Source organism: Oncorhynchus keta, chromosome 25, assembly GCF_023373465.1.
Source record: "Oncorhynchus keta strain PuntledgeMale-10-30-2019 chromosome 25, Oket_V2, whole genome shotgun sequence".
In the NCBI taxonomy this organism is placed as follows: Eukaryota; Metazoa; Chordata; class Actinopteri; order Salmoniformes; family Salmonidae; genus Oncorhynchus; species Oncorhynchus keta.
The window spans coordinates 782,361-801,329 of record NC_068445.1 but is presented as its reverse complement, the minus strand read 5'-3'; the positions used below and the strand labels follow the sequence as shown (position 1 = coordinate 801,329).

General features: G+C 44.5%; 1 protein-coding gene and 1 long non-coding RNA gene across 6 annotated transcripts in view; one reads left to right on the top strand and one right to left on the bottom strand.

Moving 5' to 3' along the window:
- Nucleotides 1-206: 206 nt before the first annotated feature.
- LOC127911658 (uncharacterized) lies at nt 207-3,917 on the bottom strand. The gene is made up of 2 exons (XR_008078778.1): nt 3,613-3,917; nt 207-3,424 (listed from the first exon to the last, which is right to left on the bottom strand). It is a non-coding gene; the product is annotated as an uncharacterized LOC127911658 (long non-coding RNA).
- A 2,969-nt stretch (nt 3,918-6,886) lies between these two features.
- The window catches only part of LOC118357988 (transducin-like enhancer protein 1), a 67,437-nt gene continuing 55,354 nt past the window's right edge, over nt 6,887-18,969 (top strand). Inside the window, exons 1-5 of one of the 5 annotated variants that reach the window (XM_035735303.2) lie at nt 6,887-6,951; nt 7,674-7,929; nt 8,292-8,392; nt 8,828-8,891; nt 9,405-9,449. In XM_035735303.2, coding sequence (XP_035591196.1) covers nt 7,906-7,929; nt 8,292-8,392; nt 8,828-8,891; nt 9,405-9,449 — 234 coding nt within the window. In that variant the 5' untranslated portion in view covers nt 6,887-6,951; nt 7,674-7,905. The other 4 variants (XM_035735302.2, XM_035735301.2, XM_035735305.2 and 1 more) reach the window with 4 other exon arrangements.

Genomic DNA, 18,969 nt, shown 5'->3' with positions numbered 1-18,969 from the left:
AGATGGTGATGCAGTTTCTCTAGACAGACGGATTGTCTCCCGCAATGTACCAATGTTCCAGCATATATAGTGGGGCAAAAAAGTATTTAGTCAGCCACCAATTGTGCAAGTTCTCCCATTTAAAAAGATGAGAGACCTGTAATTTTCATCATAGGTACACTTCAACTATGACAGACAAAATGAGAAAAAAAATCCAGAAAATCACATTGTAGGATTTTTCAATGAATTTATTTGCAAATTATGGTGGAAAATAAGTATTTGGTCACCTACAAACAAGCAAGATTTCTGGCTCTCACAGACCTGTAACTTCTTCTTTAAGAGGCTCCTCTGTCCTCCACTCGTTACCTGTATTAATGGAACCTGTTTGAACTTGTTATCAGTATAAAAGACACCTGTCCACAACCTCAAACAGTCACACTCCAAACTCCAATATGGCCAAGACCAAAGAGCTGTCAAAGGACACCAGAAAGAAAATTGTAGACCTGCACCAGGCTGGGAAGAATCTGCAATGGGTAAGCAGCTTGGTTTGAAGAAATCAACTGTGGGAGCAATTATTAGGAAATGGAAGACATACAAGACCACTGATAATCTCCCTCGATCTGGGGCTCCACACAAGATCTCACCCCGTGGGGTCAAAATGATCACAAGAATGGTGAGCAAAAATTCAAGAACCACACGGGGGGACCTAGTGAATGACCTGCAGAGAGCTGGGACCAAAGTAACAAAGCCTACCACCAGTAACACACTACGCCGCCAGGGACTCAACTCCTGCAGTGCCAGGTGTGTCCCCCTGCTGAAACCAGTACATGTCCAGGCCCGTCTGAAGTTTGCTAGAGAGCATTTGGATGATCCAGAAGAAGATTGGGAGAATGTCATAAGGTCAGATGAAACCAAAATATAACTTTTTGGTAAAAACTCAACTTGTCATGTTCGGAGGACAAAGAATGCTGAGTTGCATCCAAAGAACACCATACCTACTGTGAAGCATGGGGGAGGAAACATCATGTTTTGGGGCTGTTTTTCTGCAAAGGGACCAGGACGACTGATCCGTGTAAAGTAAAGTAAAGAATGAATGGGGCCATGTATCGTGAGATTTTGAGTGAAAACCTCCTTCCATCAGCAAGGGCATTGAAGATGAAACGTGGCTGGGTCTTTCAGCCTGACAATGATCCCAAACACACCGCCTGGGCAACGAAGGAGTGGCTTCGTAAGAAGCATTTCAAGGTCCTGGAGTGGCCTAGCCAGTCTGGCTGACTAAATACTTTTTTGCCCCACTGTACGTCTGTAAAAGTACCTGCGTCAGTCAAGGCAGAAAGGAGTCAGAACAGGGAAGACAGTCACTGCCTTTTCCGGTGACATCACCCCCTTATCCGCTTGCTGCCCTAGCATAAGCATCCCTTCCGGACACAAAGTAGTAGCTAGCTAGCGAGATGGAGAATGCAGAGGTTATTTGTAATGAGTGAATTCCGGTAGTTTGCACCATCTACTACTAAAACCGTGGCAAAGGTTTTGCCTCCAAACTTTGGTTTCAAATCGCAACGTTCTGAAATGTCTGCCTACAGACTACGGAAAGAGTTCAATTTTTCAGTATTGGCCGGAGAGTCTGGAGACTTATCTGTCTGAAGAGGACCCTCCCAGGAATTGTTTCCCTCCGAAATGTCCAAGAGTATCTGACATCCTCCCCAGACCTGGTGCTGTTGCTCTAGGTCTGGGATTTCCACGACGACTAGCTATCACTAGCTAACAGGAAAGAAAAACAACCTACAACACACACATGGCTACTAGCCTTCCACGCATAGGCTACTTTCTGTTCCTAACACTTAAACTAAAACTGAAACTTAATAATATAAAAACGAAATAGAAATGTTTTATCAAACTAAAACTGAATAAAAACTAGTAAATTCAGTCAGAAAACAAAATAAAAAAACTGAACAAACAAAACTGATTTTTTAAATAAAAATAGAAAAACACAAAACTATAATAACCTTGTCTGAAACTAATCAATTTGAATTTAGCCACATGCAACAATAAACAAGCTGAGTCGTTGAGTTAAGGTGACATGAATAGAGTGGGAGAAACAGAGGGATTTAGACCAGCTTAGAGAGAGAGAGCAAGAAAGAAAGAAAGAAAGAAAGAAAGAAAGAAAGAAAGAAAGAAAGAAAGAAAGAAAGAAAGAAAGAAAGAAAGAAAGAAAGAAAGAAAGAAAGAAAGAAAGAAAGAAAGAAAGAAAGAAAGAAAGAAAGAAAGAAAGAAAGAAAGAAAGAAAGAAAGAAAGAAAGAAAGAAAGAAAGAAAGAAAGAAAGAAAGAAAGAAAGAAAGAAAGAAAGAAAGAAAGAAAGAAAGAGGGGGGGTAGGTCAGTAAAGCAGGCATAAGCAATTGAAAAGCATGTGTTTTTCCTGATGTTGCTTCTTAGTTTATCCCATTTCTCAGTGTGTGTTTTAGTTTTGTTTAATTGTACTAGTGGTTACTCATAGGGCTGAGAGTCTCAGTGTCTAAGCCTGTCTACTGGATTAGAAAATCAGCTGAGGAGATTTCACACATATAAACACACACCATCCACACTCACCACATTCAAATTATACACACACAAATGCAGACATGCAAAGTCTACAAACATATGAACCTCCCACAGAACAGGGTTGCAGTATGGCCTGTGTGTTGTTGGGTGGTGTTAAGCATTTCTAATCGGAGAGAGTTATATGAGTCACTCAGGTGTTGGACACCTGATTTGCATGAGTTCCACAGCTACATGTGTAAGGAAACACAGACAGAGCAACCACCACCCCCTCCTTCTCATCACATACACAAGCATGCATGCAACCATGTCACACACACACACACACACACACACACACACACACACACACACACACACACACGCATACATACACACACGCATACACACACACACACACACACACACACACACACACACACACACACACACACACACACACACACACACACACACACACACACACACACACACACACACACACACACAGTGTTATATTCTCAAATAGCCTACTGAAAGTAACTAATCTGTGCGGGATACCCATCAGAACGTCTTTTGCCCATCTGGGCCCAATATCCCGGTCGGAACCAAAGCAGCTCCACATGTTGCCTTTGAAGTGGTTCTGAGCCCAGCTGAGGCTAATAAACCATGGGGTTGTTGGTTCAGAGGTCGGCCTGGAGGGGGGAGGGAGTGGGGAGGTGGGGGTGCACAGCGTGTCATTTCCATACTGTCTGGTACTCGCCCCCCACGTTTTCCGTTTTTTTTCTTCTTCAGCCCTCCTGTGAAATTTCATAGCCCTTCTTGGGGTGGGGCTGCTGTGGCTGCGATATCACTGTGTGATCATGGGGTCCATCTGCTAGTGTCTCTGGTGGATTCACTCACCCCTCTGTGCTGTTCCTAAGTCAGTGCTAGACAAACACACAGACATAGTTTATTTTTGTCAAATTATGCCCTTGGATATTAAGACAAGACAGACAGGAATTGTGCCCCCTTTTTCTTTTCAGTTTCAACGCAATCAAACACAATGCATTCAGGGGCTATAAGGGAAATTAGTGCAATATAATGTGGTACCATCTATCAAAAATAAATATCTTACTTAGTCTTCACAATTGAATAACACCATCGTGTGGAGCGTCCACCGCTATGCCTGAATTACTGCACCATGAAGCCGAGTGAAACAAATGACTGGCTCCATAGAACAGCTCAACAGAAAACCTCAAGACAATGTCCATTGCTGACACACCTCAGGACCATGACTCCTGCATGGCAGCCCTCTCCCCTTCTATTGTGGTGAGCGACTAGAGTGGGATCACTCCATTTAGCCTCCCACACGAAGTTGCTTGTTCAGCCCTTATCTGTGAGAGTTTCTCATCACTACAGCAGGACTGACACGGTCACTGCTGAAATAGCCACTTCTCCTGACTGTCTCTCTTGTTCTTTATAAAAGCACAGTCATTTGTTTAGCCACCAAATCAGAAATGAATGAACATTTGCAAACCAAATGGAGGCTTGCTTTGCTGGTTATTTTTGTCCTTCAAAGCAGGCGATAATGGTGTGCGTCTCCACTCTAAACAAATGTAGGTGGGGGGAACAGAGAAACAGGCCAGAGAGTGGTTTACGAGGGAAATGAAGTGACACTGATCATGTCATGTCAATATCTACCCTGTCTGTCAAAATACAAACAGACCAAACGTTGTTGAAAATGTCAGGCAGCGTTCTACCTTTGGGGTTTGCCTGGAATACAGCTTCTTGTTTACTCTAAACTGGATAGCACAGATGGAATCAACATATAGGATTGGATTGTAGGGTTAGTAAGTCATGCACTTACATCACTTACTTATTTCGACAAGCATAAGTACTTAGACGTAGCTATGGATAAGGTGTATCTAGACGTACAGTGCCTTGCGAAAGTATTCGGCCCCCTTGAACTTTGGAACCTTTTGCCACATTTCAGGCTTCAAACATAAAGATATAAAACTGTATTTTTTGTGAAGAATCAACAACAAGTGGGACACAATCATGAAGTGGAACGACATTTATTGGATATTTCAAACTTTTTTAACAAATCAAAAACTGAAACAAGTTTTTTGACAGGTTTTAACTAGCACCATGCTGCTGTTGTTGCCATCTAGCAGGCATAAACTCGCAAGCTGCGATGGGCTTATCAGGACAACCGACTGAACCAAATCCATTTTGTCGCCCCACTCAACTGTTGTCATGTGTTGTGTTGTTGCCTTAGGTTTCTCTTTATGTAGTGTTGTGGTGTCTCTCTTGTCGTGATGTGTGTTTCGTCCTTTTTTATTTATCCCAGCCCTGTCCCCACAGGATGCCTTTACCTGTTGGTAGGCTGTCATTGTAAATAAGAATTTGTTCTTAATTGACTTGCCTGGTTAAATAAAGATGAAATAAATAAAACATTTAATTCTTCTTCTTCTTCTTTGGTATTATGGCTGTCAACAAACAAATGTTATAGGTGCATGCCGCCACCTACTGTATTGGTTGTGTATCAGCCTACTATTCTGTGGTATGAATTCATTACACTTTTGTGAGAAAAAAAATGTGCACTACCAACTAACCCTACACCAATTAAAACCTCACCCCTATTCCATTACATTGTCCCCATCTAATCCTACAGCAGGCCAGCAGACTGGGAGGACAAGACATTATCGTTCAAAACACCTTGTAACTCTTCTGCAGTAAAATCTCGTACACCCAAGTACTTATCTGCTGCTGCCACCGCAACATCTAACATCTGTGATCTATGTTTCCTGATGTACAGTTGAAAAACATGGCCATTAACGCCCCAAAAAATAAACACATAAAATACTGGAGCACGTTATTCCTATCACTCTTTATTGGCCTCGGCCAACTCACTGGGATCCTCTTAGGATTCCTCATCCTGGACCCATCTTCCTCTACTACTCTCTTCACTGCCTCAGCATACAACACCTTCTGGACTACTCTGGTACTATTCTGATTCTGGCAACCTCAAACTGGAATCTCCCTCCTACACACTACTGCCACATGACCATCAGCTTGACACCTAAGATACTGTAATGGGTTCGGGAAAAATCTCTCACAGGATAACTGACACATTCTAACTTGACTTTGTCTGGTAAAGTCTCTGCATCAAACCTCAATGGTCTTCACTGTTTCACCACTCTCTCCACTGGGTCTGCGTTGCACCAAACGGCGGGCGTCACAGACACCTTAAATCTTCATCTTCAGTTGACCCTCCTCAACATTTAACGCCACTCCAGTACCGACTCTTTTCAACAGCGCCCTGAGAGGAACGCTAGTCACAGTTCTTGTCCCCAGTTACGTGGGGCAGAGCACAAGCTCCCCTCTGGATGACAGAAACCCAACAACATCTACACAATTCCACTTCTAGTCACTGTCACCGACCCAATATTCCCCAACCTCTTCTCCACCCAACCTGACACCACATATGGATCCGCCAGAAAGCAAGGATCCATTCTTCAAGAATCTTACTCCAACTGGGCTCAAACTCGGCGGTCTTCACCGCACCTGCCAGAGCAGTTAATTCATCCTCACTCTCGTCATGTTCAATTTCCTTCTGCAGCACTCTATATTTACTCTTAATATGTTCCACTTTCTTCCTTTTGCCCTTCCAGCCTTCTTATACCAACCTCTATGGGTTCCTCTGACTCCATTTGGGGGTACTTGCCATCTTCCCTATTCCTCAAGACCGCTGAGAAAACTTGAGACCACAACTTGTTCTTCTATACTATTGTTGTTTTTATCCCCACCAAGTAACTTATGTTTATTTTTGCTTCCCTCATGGAACCCAGCCCTGTCAACGAATTCACTTTGTCAACCGGGCTACAGGAAGGGGGTCATCACTGGTTACCACCAAGCCCCCAAACATGACTCTCAGCTGCGTGACATACGTCATCCATTTGGGAACCAGGCGTGTCTGTATAGCCTCCCATTATGGCTACAGTATATTCACCTGGTGAAGACACAACTACAAACTTCTAATAGCAGGGCGTTCAAGGAATTGGTCTGATGGGGGATTCGTGATGTCATCGCGCATTTAAGGACCTTTAACGGCACCACGTTACTTTGATTGATAGCTGAGATCTGTCACTCTTCAGTAGCTGCTTTGTGCGCTATTCCTTGCTAAACCTATCTGTCATTCGGGATTGGCTAGTGTCTGTGTTGCTCAAACTAATCGCCCGGCTTGAATACATTTATAGAAAATCTATTGGTGGATTCTACAAATCGCATCATTTTGTCACGTGAAAAGACCTGTGGCTATTGGCCTGTGTAATTTTCAGGGGCGGTTCCTTTTCTGGTTAGCTGGGTGGGGGTTCGATTATCTGGCACTGGCTTTCCCATGAGGGGAGCTTGAACCTGGGTGAAAAGGGATTGCATTCGTTATGGAACTGGACTACCTCCGGGCGTGTGCCAGGTTCCCCATCCAAAACCCATGGCTAAATAGGTTCAAAACAAAAGTGAAGTAGCCTAGGCTAGATTAAGCACTTGTAGTAAAGATTTGCTTGATAAAAACGCTATATCTACCTTCCTAATGAAAATTCGTTTAAAAAAAATCGAACATATATTTTATGGACGATCGTTTTATGCTGAGAATTTGACCACGCGGTACAGATTGCGGTTCGATTTAAGAGAGGCGCTCCTCGCTACCTTTGCCCGTTCACCATAGAGCGGTGCACCGCGGCTCAGGTTAATAGAACTCCCTCCGTCTGAAACCGCGTGAGAAAGTTGCCTTTGAGGCAAGCTAACATTATATTTTGTTGTGCTGGTATAGTTGTGGGTTGTTATTATCAAAACATTTACGAAACCTTTCTTGCACAACAACCCCCATTTACTCGAATACAGGTTATTCTTCGGATAACGAATATTAATTTATACCGAGCATTCACCACAAGCTATTGCGGCAAGTCAAATTGCAATTAACTTCTGTGGATTTGTTTCAGTTGCCTATGCTTCTCATTACCGCGTTGTGGGTTTGGCTTGTTGACTAACTGGAGTTTCGGGCTATTCGTATATTGCTGGTTGGACAGGATTACACGGTCTACATGAATAGGAGGACTATTAGGATACTTTTTTTTTGTCCTCACCTGTTCTTTTTCTCCCTTCTATGGTTTAATACATGATCGTATGCTGGAGTAGCCTACAGCGAGAGAAAAGGAGATTCTTACATGCATCATTCACCGGAGCACCGCTGATAGAGAGTTGACTGGAGATCTATGAGGACAAATGGTCGGACGTGTTTGTGGCATTTAACGGACAGTCTCTGAAGGAGCAAGGATGAATTTATCGTAACCTGGAGCATCCTCGCGCCTGTCCCTATTTTGTTAGCAGACGGGTTTATCAGGAACCGGGCATCTGCCGAGGTAGAACGATGTATCCCCAGGGTCGACACCAGGTAAGGTTGGCCAGTGAAAAACATGCCCCATCCGCAGATTATCTGCACTCATTTGTCATGTTGAACCATTTTAGCATTTGTATAGCTCTGTATGCCCACGATGGCGGGTCGGTCGAAGTTCCTTTGTTTGTCTTTGCCTTAGCGGTTGTCGGCATGTAACATTTCTGTAATGAGTTTATCATGATTCACTCCCAGTAATTAGGGCAAGACGTATATCGCACATGGCAGCGAATGCCGTATAGGTTTTTGTCTAATTCACTACTAATTAGCCTACAGCTGAAGTATTTGAAATGCTTCATCAGATGCAGAAACACAGGTTTTGAATTATGTGTTTTCTTATTTAAATTTTCTTATTTTTACAGACACCCCACCAGGCCCCAGGCCAACCTTTCAAATTCACCATCCCAGAGTCACTGGACCGCATCAAAGAGGAGTTCCAGTTTCTCCAAGCTCAGTACCACAGGTGAGTGGCTGTTCAACACACACACATACTCTGAGGCCAAGATGTCACTGTTTGTGTGCTCAGACTCTATAGGTCTAAGACATGCAGATGTGCTTGTTGAGCCAGAGGGGTGGCGTCTGAGGTCAGATTAAATCCCCTCTTATTCCCCATGTGTGCAACTGCATGTTGCTGTCTTTAGGACTAGTGAGAGGTAAAGCAGTGAGCTGGAATGCCCTGCATGATCACAGTATCAGGCAGTAGACTATATTGCTGCTACTATAGCCCTAGACGTATAACTTATGTTACTGGAAAAGGGTAAACAAATATTTATCTTCTGTGATTACAAGAGGTTTAGATGACCATGTTTATCTGAACCAGTTTTCTGGTTGTGTTCAGGATTGGTGATGGTATCAGAGGCCTCTTGCTTTGTTTTGATTGTGTCCCTGTCTTCGACAGTTTGAAATTGGAGTGTGAGAAGCTGGCCAGTGAGAAGACAGAGATGCAGAGGCACTATGTTATGGTGAGTCCAATCAGCACAATCTATGTTCAACTCTCAACCAGTCAACTCGTAGATGTTAACACTGTCAATGTGTGGCTAGATATAATTGCCACATTCTACATGCAAGCTTATGGTTAACTCTTATTGTTGCACACACACACACACACACACACACATACACACACACGTGAACAGGACTACACACATACACACACACACGTGAACAGGACTACACACACACACACACACGTGAACAGGACTACACACACACTCACACACACACACACACACGTGAACAGGACTACACACACACTCATCATTTACAAACACACATGTCTCTCACATGCTGTGCTCAATGATTTCCAGTACATTATTGAGTTGGAGTGATTACCACATTTTGAGGTTGTTTTGTCCTTTTCAAACACCAGTAGTATTATTCACATATCTCTCTTATGTCCAAGAAGCAGTCTACATTGAGATGTAGGAAATTGGAATTTACTGTAATCCTAGTAACTCCAACTCTGTCATCCACAGTACTATGAAATGTCTTACGGGCTGAACATTGAAATGCACAAACAGGTAAGCCTCACACACTCTTCTCTATCTCTCCTCTATAGTGTGTGTGTGGGTTCACCCAGGGAAGTGAGTTTTATCAGAGTTTATCAATGATAGATGGTGCTCTGTTTCTCTCTAGTTAGACCCGGTGATATGAGCCCATAGGCAGGATGAATTACTCTGATTGATTGGTATTGTCTGGAGGAGTAGCCTGTTTTATTGCATTGAAGAGGCTGGGCTGGGGAAGGCATAGGAATCAATCACGGAACTCCCTGATCCAGGAAATGCAAAGGAGCACTCCCATATATCACACACACAAGATTGCCCCACAGGACCAGAGCACTCTGGCTCATAGCATTTACCAGTAATTACCACAGAAATCGATTGGTCAGGACCGAGGAAATTGGAGGTGAATTGGCCTGGGTGGTTTGCTGAGGGAGGATTTATGTGGGTTCTATGTCTCTCCCCCTCTCTCTTTCTGATACTAATGCATGCCTCCTTTTGTGAGGGAGATGCCGTTTCTGCTCATTGTCTCCAGAGTGGGGCGTATTGTGAGTGATGTATCCGTACTGCCTCCTCACTGTAGCCTGTTGCTCTGGCCACTCCAGCCCCAGGCTAATATGGCCTCTCCTTGGAGCAGTGGAAGCTGCTAAGGGGAGGACGGCTCATAATAATGTCCGGAACGGAGCAAATGGAATGGCATCAAACGCATGGAAACTATTTAAACTATGACATTTTTGTCCGATAGCTGATATTTTCCTTGCCAAAAAAAATGATACTGATATTTAGAATTTTAGCAGCCTTTTTAAGCATAATAGTACAGTTAAATAGTTAAAACACACATGGACGCAGCGGTCCAAGGCACTGCATCTCAGTGCAAGAGGCGTCACTACAGTCCCCGGTTCGAATCCAGGCTGTATCACATCCGGTCATGATTGGGAGTCCCATAGGGTGGCGTGCAATTGGCCCAGCGTCATCCAGGTTTGGCCAGAGTAGGCTGTCATTGTATGTCCCCATTACTGGTAAAACATAATCAAAACCTATTTCTTTCACTTACTTACTTGCTGTGCTGTTTCGTTGTTCCGTCGTTTCATTCTGAACCAGGATTTCATCATGCATGTCAAGCAGTGAAGTTTCAGCTGTGTCTGTCCATGGCCTCGCTTCCTCAGTGTGCACTGTGTCTGTTTCCATCTTGTTCCGCTGTGTATGTAGCACATTCATGAGCATGCAATATGACTTTTCTCAGTACGAAATCCTCAGCGACCCTCTGCTGTCAGATTCCAAATGCTCACGGGGCTGATATCGCTGGTCCAAATGTCAGTCGTGAAGCTAATAGCAGTGACGCAATTGTATTAAAATGTTTATTTTTTTGCAGTGATGCTATCACTGTGTAACTCCGGTAGGGCAACATCTGAAAAATAGCGCTCTTGGTAGTGTGTACTGGTGCTTGACCAGTCTGCGAAAGCCAACATCACCCACGACAGAGAATTGTTGATTGTCAAGGGCAATGAATCTTGCCCTTGGCATTTTAATTAAATTTAGCTTTTGAGTTGTCTAGATGAAATTTTCTTACTCTTTCAAATGACTGCTCAACTTGTTGACTGCTCGATCCACACAGCAGATATTGTGGGCTAGGTTAGGAATGCTGTGTTGCACGTGTAGCGCAAAATTTTACATTGCGTCATTACGTCATGTACCTACATTATACAGGTATGCACATCAGCTTTGATATCGATTTTGCACATCGACGTTAAACCAGACATCGGCTGATGCCGACGTTGGCATTTTTGGCTAATATCGTCCGATTACGATAAGTTCACCGATTTATATTGTGCATCCCTAATGGAAACTAGAGGTCCACCGATTAATCGCAATGTTTAAGTTCAAGTTTTCAAAACAATCGGTATTTTTGGACACCGATTTGGCTGATTTTTTATTTTTAAAATGTATGATTTTATTTTTTTGTACACCTTGATTTAATCTTTATTTAACTAAGTCAGTTAACACATTCTTAACCTCAATGACGGCCTAGGAACGGTGGGTTAACTGCCTTGTTCATGGGCAGAACGGCAGATTTTTACCTTGTCAGCTCGGGGATTCAATCTTGCAACCTTACAGTTAACTAGTCCAATGCTCTAACCACCTGATTACATTGCACTCCACGAGGAGCCTGTCTGTTACGCGAATGCAGTAAGCCAAGGTAAGTTGCTAGCTAGCACTAAACTTATAAAAAACAATCAATCATAATCACTAGTTAACTACACATTGTTGATGATATTACTAGTTTATCTAGCGTGTCCTGCGTTGCATGTAATCGATGCGGTGCGTATTCATGAAAAAGGACTGTAGTTGCTCCAATGTGTTTATGGTTAGGTATAACCATAAACATCAATGCCTTTCTTAAAATCAATACACAGAAGTATATATTTTTAAACCTGCACATTTAGCTAAAAGAAATCCAGGTGTATAGCAGGCAATATTAACCAGGTGAAATTGTGTCACTTCTCTTGCGTTCATTGCACGCAGAGTCAGTGTATATGCAACAGTTTGGGCCGCCTAATTTGCCAGAATTTTACGTAATTATGACATAACATTGAAGGTTGTGCACTGTAACAGGAATATTTAGACTTATGGATGCCACCCGTTAGATAAAATACCAAACAGTTCTGTATTTCACTGAAAGAATTAAAGTCTTGTTTTCGAGATGATAGTTTCTGGATTCGACCATATTAATTACCTAAGGCTCGTATTTCTGTGTGTTATTATATCATAATTAAGCCTATGATTTGATAGAGCAGTCTGACTGAGCGGTGGTAGGCAGAAGCAGGATCGTAAGCATTCATTCCAACGGCACTTTACTGCGTTTGCCAGCAGCTCTTCGCAATGCTTCAAGCATTGCACTGTTTATGACTTCAAGCCTATCAACTCCCGAGATTAGGCTGGTGTAACCGATGTGAAATGGCTAGCTAGTTAGCGGGGTGCGCGCTAATAGCGTTTCAAACGTCACTCGCTCTGAGACTTGGAGTGGTTATTCCCCTTGCTCTGCATGGGTAACGTTGCTTCGAGGGTGGCTGTTGTCGATGTGTTCCTGGTTCGAGCCCAGGTAGGAGCGAGGAGTGGGACGGAAGCTATACTGTTACACTGGCAGTACTAAAGTGCCTAAAAGAACATCCAATAGTCAAAGGTTAATGAAATAGAAATGGTATAGAGAGAAATAGTCATATAATTCCTATAACTACAACCTAAAACTTCTTACCTGGGAATATTGAAGACTCACGTTAAAAGGAACCACCAGCTTTCATATGTTCTCATGTTCTGAGCAAGGAACTGAAACTTTACTTTCTTACATGGCACATATTGCACTTTTACTTTCTTCTCCAATGCTTTGTTTTTGCATTATTTAAACCAAATTGAACATGTTTCATTATTTATTTGTGGCTAAATTGATTTTATTGATGCATTATATTAAGTTAAGTGTTCATTCAGTATTGTTGTAATTGTCATTATTACAAATAAAAAATAAAAAAAATCGGCCAATTTAATCGGTATCAGCTTTTTTTGGGTCCTCAATAATCGGTATCGGCGTTGAAAAATCATAATCGGTCGACCTCTAATGGAAACCATGATGTATTTGATACCATTCCGCGCTAGCCATTACCACAAGCCCGTCCTCCCAAATGAAGCTGCCACCAACCTCCTGTGGCTTGGAGCTCCTGTCTCTGCTGCCTGGGTGTTTTGAGTTTTAGGAGAATGGAGAGCAGGCCCGTTTTCCTGCTCAAATAAAGGTATTGGGGCTGAATTCTAAACTCACTCCGAGGGACTTTACGTAGATCCTAACGGAATTGAATGGAGCTCCATTAACTGGTATGGTATTAGGTCTAGCTCCATCTTGCCCTCTGATAGGTTGAAATTTAGCCTATCCAGTCCTCAGGTGAGCTACAGAACCAGCAGTACCTGAGAGTTAAAGGGCGACTGCACTTCCTTATTTGGCCTTGTTTTTCAGCACTGCTTATTAAGAAATGGTAGCGGCCATGACTGAAGGTAAACGAGAGTTTGATTTGGGAGTCTTTGACATTCAATCACAGCAAACTGTAGCTAGTCAATTTGAGTTAAAACATTATTGAAAGCAAGCTGGCAACATGCATCAAACGTCATCAGGTTTGCTTGATGATGAGCTAGCTAGCTTCCTCTCACATTACATGTTAAGGAGAGACTATGTAAACTCCTCTCACTGTCAACAGCAAACTTAACATGTGTAAATATTTGTATGAACATAAGATTCAACAACTGAGACATAAACTGAACAAGTTCCACAGACGTGACTAACAGAAATTGAATAATGTGTCGATGAACAAAGAGGGGGGTCAAAATCAAAAGTAACAGTCAGTATCTGGTGTGGCCACCAGCTACATTAAGTACTGCAGTGCATCTCCTCCTCATGGACTTTGCCAGTTCTTGCTGTGAGATGTTACCCCACTCTTCCACCAAGGCACCTGCAAGTTCCTGGACATTTCTGGGGGGAATGGCCCTAGCCCTCACCCTCCGATCCAACAGGTCCCAGACGTGCTCAATGGGAATGAGATCCGGGCTCAACGCTGGCCATGGTAGAACACTGACATTCGTGTCGTGCAGGAAATCACGCACAGACCGAGCAGTATGGCTGGTGGCATTGTCATGCTGGAGGGTCATGTCAGGATAGGTGGGAGGAGGATGTCTTCCCTGTAACGCACAGCGTTGAGATTGCCTGCAATGACAACAAGCTCAGTCCGATGATGCTGTGACACACCGCCCCAGACCATGACTGACCCTCCACCTCGAAATCCAAATCGATCCTGCTCCAGAGTACAGGCCTCAGTGTAATGCTCATTCCTTCAACGATAAACCCGAAACCGACCATCACCCATGGTGAGACAAAACCGCAACTCGAGCACTTTTTGCCAGTCCTGTTTGGTCCAGTGATGGTGAGTTTGTATCCATAGGTGAGGTTGTTGCTGGTGATGTCTGGTGAGGACCTGCCTTACTACAGGCATACAATCCCCCAGTCCAGCCTCTCTCAGCCTATTGCGGACAGGCTGAGCATTGATGGAGGGATTATGTGTTCCTGGTGTAACTCGGGCAGTTGTTGTTGCCATCCTGTACCTGTCCCGCAGGTGTGATGTACCGATCCTGTGCAGGTGTTGTTACATGTGGTCTGTCACTGCGAGGATGATCAGCTGTCCGTCCTGTCTCCCTGTAACGCTGTCTTAGTTGCCATTTATTGCCCTGGCCACATCTGCAGTCTTCAAGCCTCCTTGCAGTATGCCTAAGGCACATTCATGCAGATGAGCAGGGACCCTGGGCATCTTTTATTTTGGTGTTTTTCAGCGTCAGTAGAAAGGCCTCTTTAGTGGCCTAAGTTGTCATAACTGTAACCTTAATTGCCTACTGTCTGTAAGCTATTAGTGTCTTAACGACTTCCATATGTGCATGTTCATAAAAAAAATTCATTGAACAAGCATGGGAAACATTGTTTAACCCTTTAAAATGAAGATCTGTGAAGTAATTTGGATTTTTACGAGTTATCTTTGAAAGACAGGGTCCTGAAAAGGGGAGTTTATTTGGCTAGTTTCATCACGGTATCATAGGCTATGATACTAAGCTATCAAATAATTGCCTGTAGCTGTTAATGAATAATCAACTAAACTTAGCTACTTACCAACACACCAGTCTCATGTTTGACAGTTGACAGCCCAAGTAGAAACTAGTCGGATGTAATCCATATCCTGGACATATGCCCATGATTGTTGATCAACTTTATGGAATCCCATTTTCTATAGAGTTGCTATTTCCTGAGAAAGGGCAAGTACTAACCACACGTTTTGTCTGGTGAAGAGGTTCCAGTCGACAGGTTCGTTTTGCGTGACCGGGTGCCCTTTGTGAGTAGGACTTGCTCATTTTCAACCATTCCATTGGTCCTCCACCCGCACAGGGCACCAGGCCATGTAAAGGTAGCTCGTCCAGTCTTTTCACAGAAAACACTGGGTCACAATAGGCAAAAGGGGGAATGAATTGTTGACGTACGGTGCATTCAGAAATTATTCAGACCCATTCACTTTTGATATTTTGTTACGTTACAGCCTTATTCTAAAATTGATTAAACTGTTTTTCCCCCTCAATCTCACACTACCCCATAATGACAAAGCAAAAACAGGATTCTTTTTCTCAAATGTGTGTGTATGTTTTACATAAGTATTCAGACCTTTTACTCAGTACATTGTTGAAGCACCTTTGGCAGCAATCATAGCCTCGAGTCTTCTTTGGTATGACCCTCCAAGCTTGGCACACCTGTATTTAGGGAGTTACTCCCATTCTTCTCTGCAGATCCTCTCAAGCTCTGTCAGGTTGGATGGACTACTCGAGGACATTCAGACACTTGTTCCGAATTCACTCCTGCGTTGTCTTGGCTGTGTGCTTAGGGTCGTTGTCCTGTTGGAACGTGAACCTTAGCCCCAGTCTGAGGTCCTGAGTGCTCTGGAGCAGGTTTTCATCATGTGGATGGTATCGCGCCGTCCCAACCTTCGCTCTCTCTCCCCCGCTACTCTCTCCTCTTCCATCCTATCATCTCTTCCCTCTGCTCAAACCTTCTCCAACCTATCTCCTGATTCTGCCTCCTCAACCCTCCTCTCCTCCCTTTCTGCATCCTTTGACTCTCTATGTCCCCTATCTTCCAGGCCGGCTCGGTCCTCCCCTCCCGCTCCGTGGCTCGACGACTCATTGCGAGCTCACAGAACAGGGCTCCGGGCAGCCGAGCGGAAATGGAGGAAAACTCGCCTCCCTGCGGACCTGGCATCCTTTCGCTCCCTCCTCTCTACATTTTCCTCCTCTGTCTCTGCTGCTAAAGCCACTTTCTACCACTCTAAATTCCAAGCATCTGCCTCTAACCCTAGGAAGCTCTTTGCCACCTTCTCCTCCCTCCTGAATCCTCCTCCCCCCTCCTCCCCCTCTCTGCAGATGACTTCGTCAACCATTTTGAAAAGAAGGTCGACGACATCCGATCCTCGTTTGCTAAGTCAAACGACACCGCTGGTTCTGCTCACACTACCCTACCCTGTGCTCTGACCTCTTTCTCCCTCTCTCTCCAGATGAAATCTCGCGTCTTTGACGGCCGGCCGCCCAACAACCTGCCCGCTTGACCCTATCCCCTCCTCTCTTCTCCAGACCATTTCCGGAGACCTTCTCCCTTACCTCACCTCGCTCATCAACTCATCCCTGACCGCTGGCTAAGTCCCTTCCGTCTTCAAGAGAGCGAGAGTTGCACCCCTTCTGAAAAAACCTACACTCGATCCCTCCGATGTCAACAACTACAGACCAGTATCCCTTCTTTCTTTTCTCTCCAAAACTCTTGAACGTGCCGTCCTTGGCCAGCTCTCCCGATATCTCTCTCAGAATGACCTTCTTGATCCAAATCAGTCAGGTTTCAAGACTAGTCATTCAACTGAGACTGCTCTTCTCTGTATCACGGAGGCGCTCCGCACTGCTAAAGCTAACTCTCTCTCCTCTGCTCTCATCCTTCTAGACCTATCGGCTGCCTTCGATACTGTGAACCATCAGATCCTCCTCTCCACCCTCTCCGAGTTGGGCATCTCCGGCGCGGCCCACGCTTGGATTGCGTCCTACCTGACAGGTCGCTCCTACCAGGTGGCGTGGCGAGAATCTGTCTCCGCACCACGCGCTCTCACCACTGGTGTCCCCTAGGGCTCTGTTCTAGGCCCTCTCCTATTCTCGCTATACACCAAGTCACTTGGCTCTGTCATAACCTCACATGGTCTCTCCTATCATTGCTATGCAGACGACACACAATTAATCTTCTCCTTTCCCCCTTCTGATGACCAGGTGGCGAATCGTATCTCTGCATGTCTGGCAGACATATCAGTGTGGATGACGGATCACCACCTCAAGCTGAACCTCGGCAAGACGGAGCTGCTCTTCCTCCCGGGAAGGACTGCCCGTTCCATGATCTCGCCATCACGGTTGACAACTCCATTGTGTCCTCCTCCCAGAGCGCTAAGAACCTTGGCGTGATCCTGGACAACACCCTGTCGTTCTCAACTAACATCAAGGCGGTGGCCCGTTCCTGTAGGTTCATGCTCTACAACATCCGCAGAGTACGACCCTGCCTCACACAGGAAGCGGCGCAGGTCCTAATCCAGGCACTTGTCATCTCCCGTCTGGATTACTGCAACTCGCTGTTGGCTGGGCTCCTGCCTGTGCCATTAAACCCCTACAACTCATCCAGAACGCCGCAGCCCGTCTGGTGTTCAACCTTCCCAAGTTCTCTCAAGTCACCCCGCTCCTCCGCTCTCTCCACTGGCTTCCAGTTGAAGCTCGCATCCGCTACAAGACCATGGTGCTTGCCTACGGAGCTGTGAGGGGAACGGCACCTCAGTACCTCCAGGCTCTGATCAGGCCCTACACCCAAACAAGGGCACTGCGTTCATCCACCTCTGGCCTGCTCGCCTCCCTACCACTGAGGAAGTACAGTTCCCGCTCAGCCCAGTCAAAACTGTTCGCTGCTCTGGCTCCCCAATGGTGGAACACACTCCTCACGACGCCAGGACAGCGGAGTCAATCACCACCTTCCGGAGACACCTGAAACCCCACCTCTTTAAGGAATACCTAGGATAGGATAAAGTAATCCTTCTCACCCCCCTTAAAAGATTTAGATGCACTATTGTAAAGTGGCTGTTCCACTGGATGTCATAAGGTGAATGCACCAATTTGTAAGTCGCTCTGGATAAGAGCGTCTGCTAAATGACTTAAATGTAATGTAAATGTATCTCACTCTACTTTTGCTCAGTTCATCTTTCCCTCAATCTGAACTAGTCTCCTGGTCTCTGCCGCTGAAAAACTTCCCCATGCTGCCCCCATGTTTCACTGTAGGGATGGTTCCAGGTTTTCTCCAGACGTGACACTTGGCATTCAGGCCAAAGAGTTTAAACTTGGTTTCATCAGACCAGAGAATCTCCTTTAGGTGCCTTTTAGCAAACTCCAAGCGTGCTGTTATGTGCCTTTTACTGAGTGGCTTCTTTCTGGCCTCAAACATAAAGGCCTGATTTTGGGGGTGCTGCAGAGATGGTTGTCCTTTTAGGTTCTCCCATCTCCACAGAGGAGCTCTGACAGTCACCATCTGGTTATTGTATAGACAGGTGTGCCTTTTTCTAAATCATATCCAATCAATTGAATTTACCACAGGTGGACTCCAATCAAGTTGTAGAAACATCTCAAGGATGGTCAATGGAAACAACAGGATGCACCGGAGCTGAATTTCGAGTCTCATAGCAAAGAGTCTGAATACTTATGTAAATAAGGTATTTTTTTATACATTTTTTAAATAAATGTTCACGTTTCTAAGCCCGTGTTCACTTTGAAATGATGGGGTATTGTGTGTAGATGAGGAACATTTTATTTTTATTTTTTTAAATCGATTTTAGAATTAAAGCTGTAACGAAATGTGGAAAAAGTCTAGGGGTCTGAATACTTCCTGAATGCACTCAAGTAAGCCAAA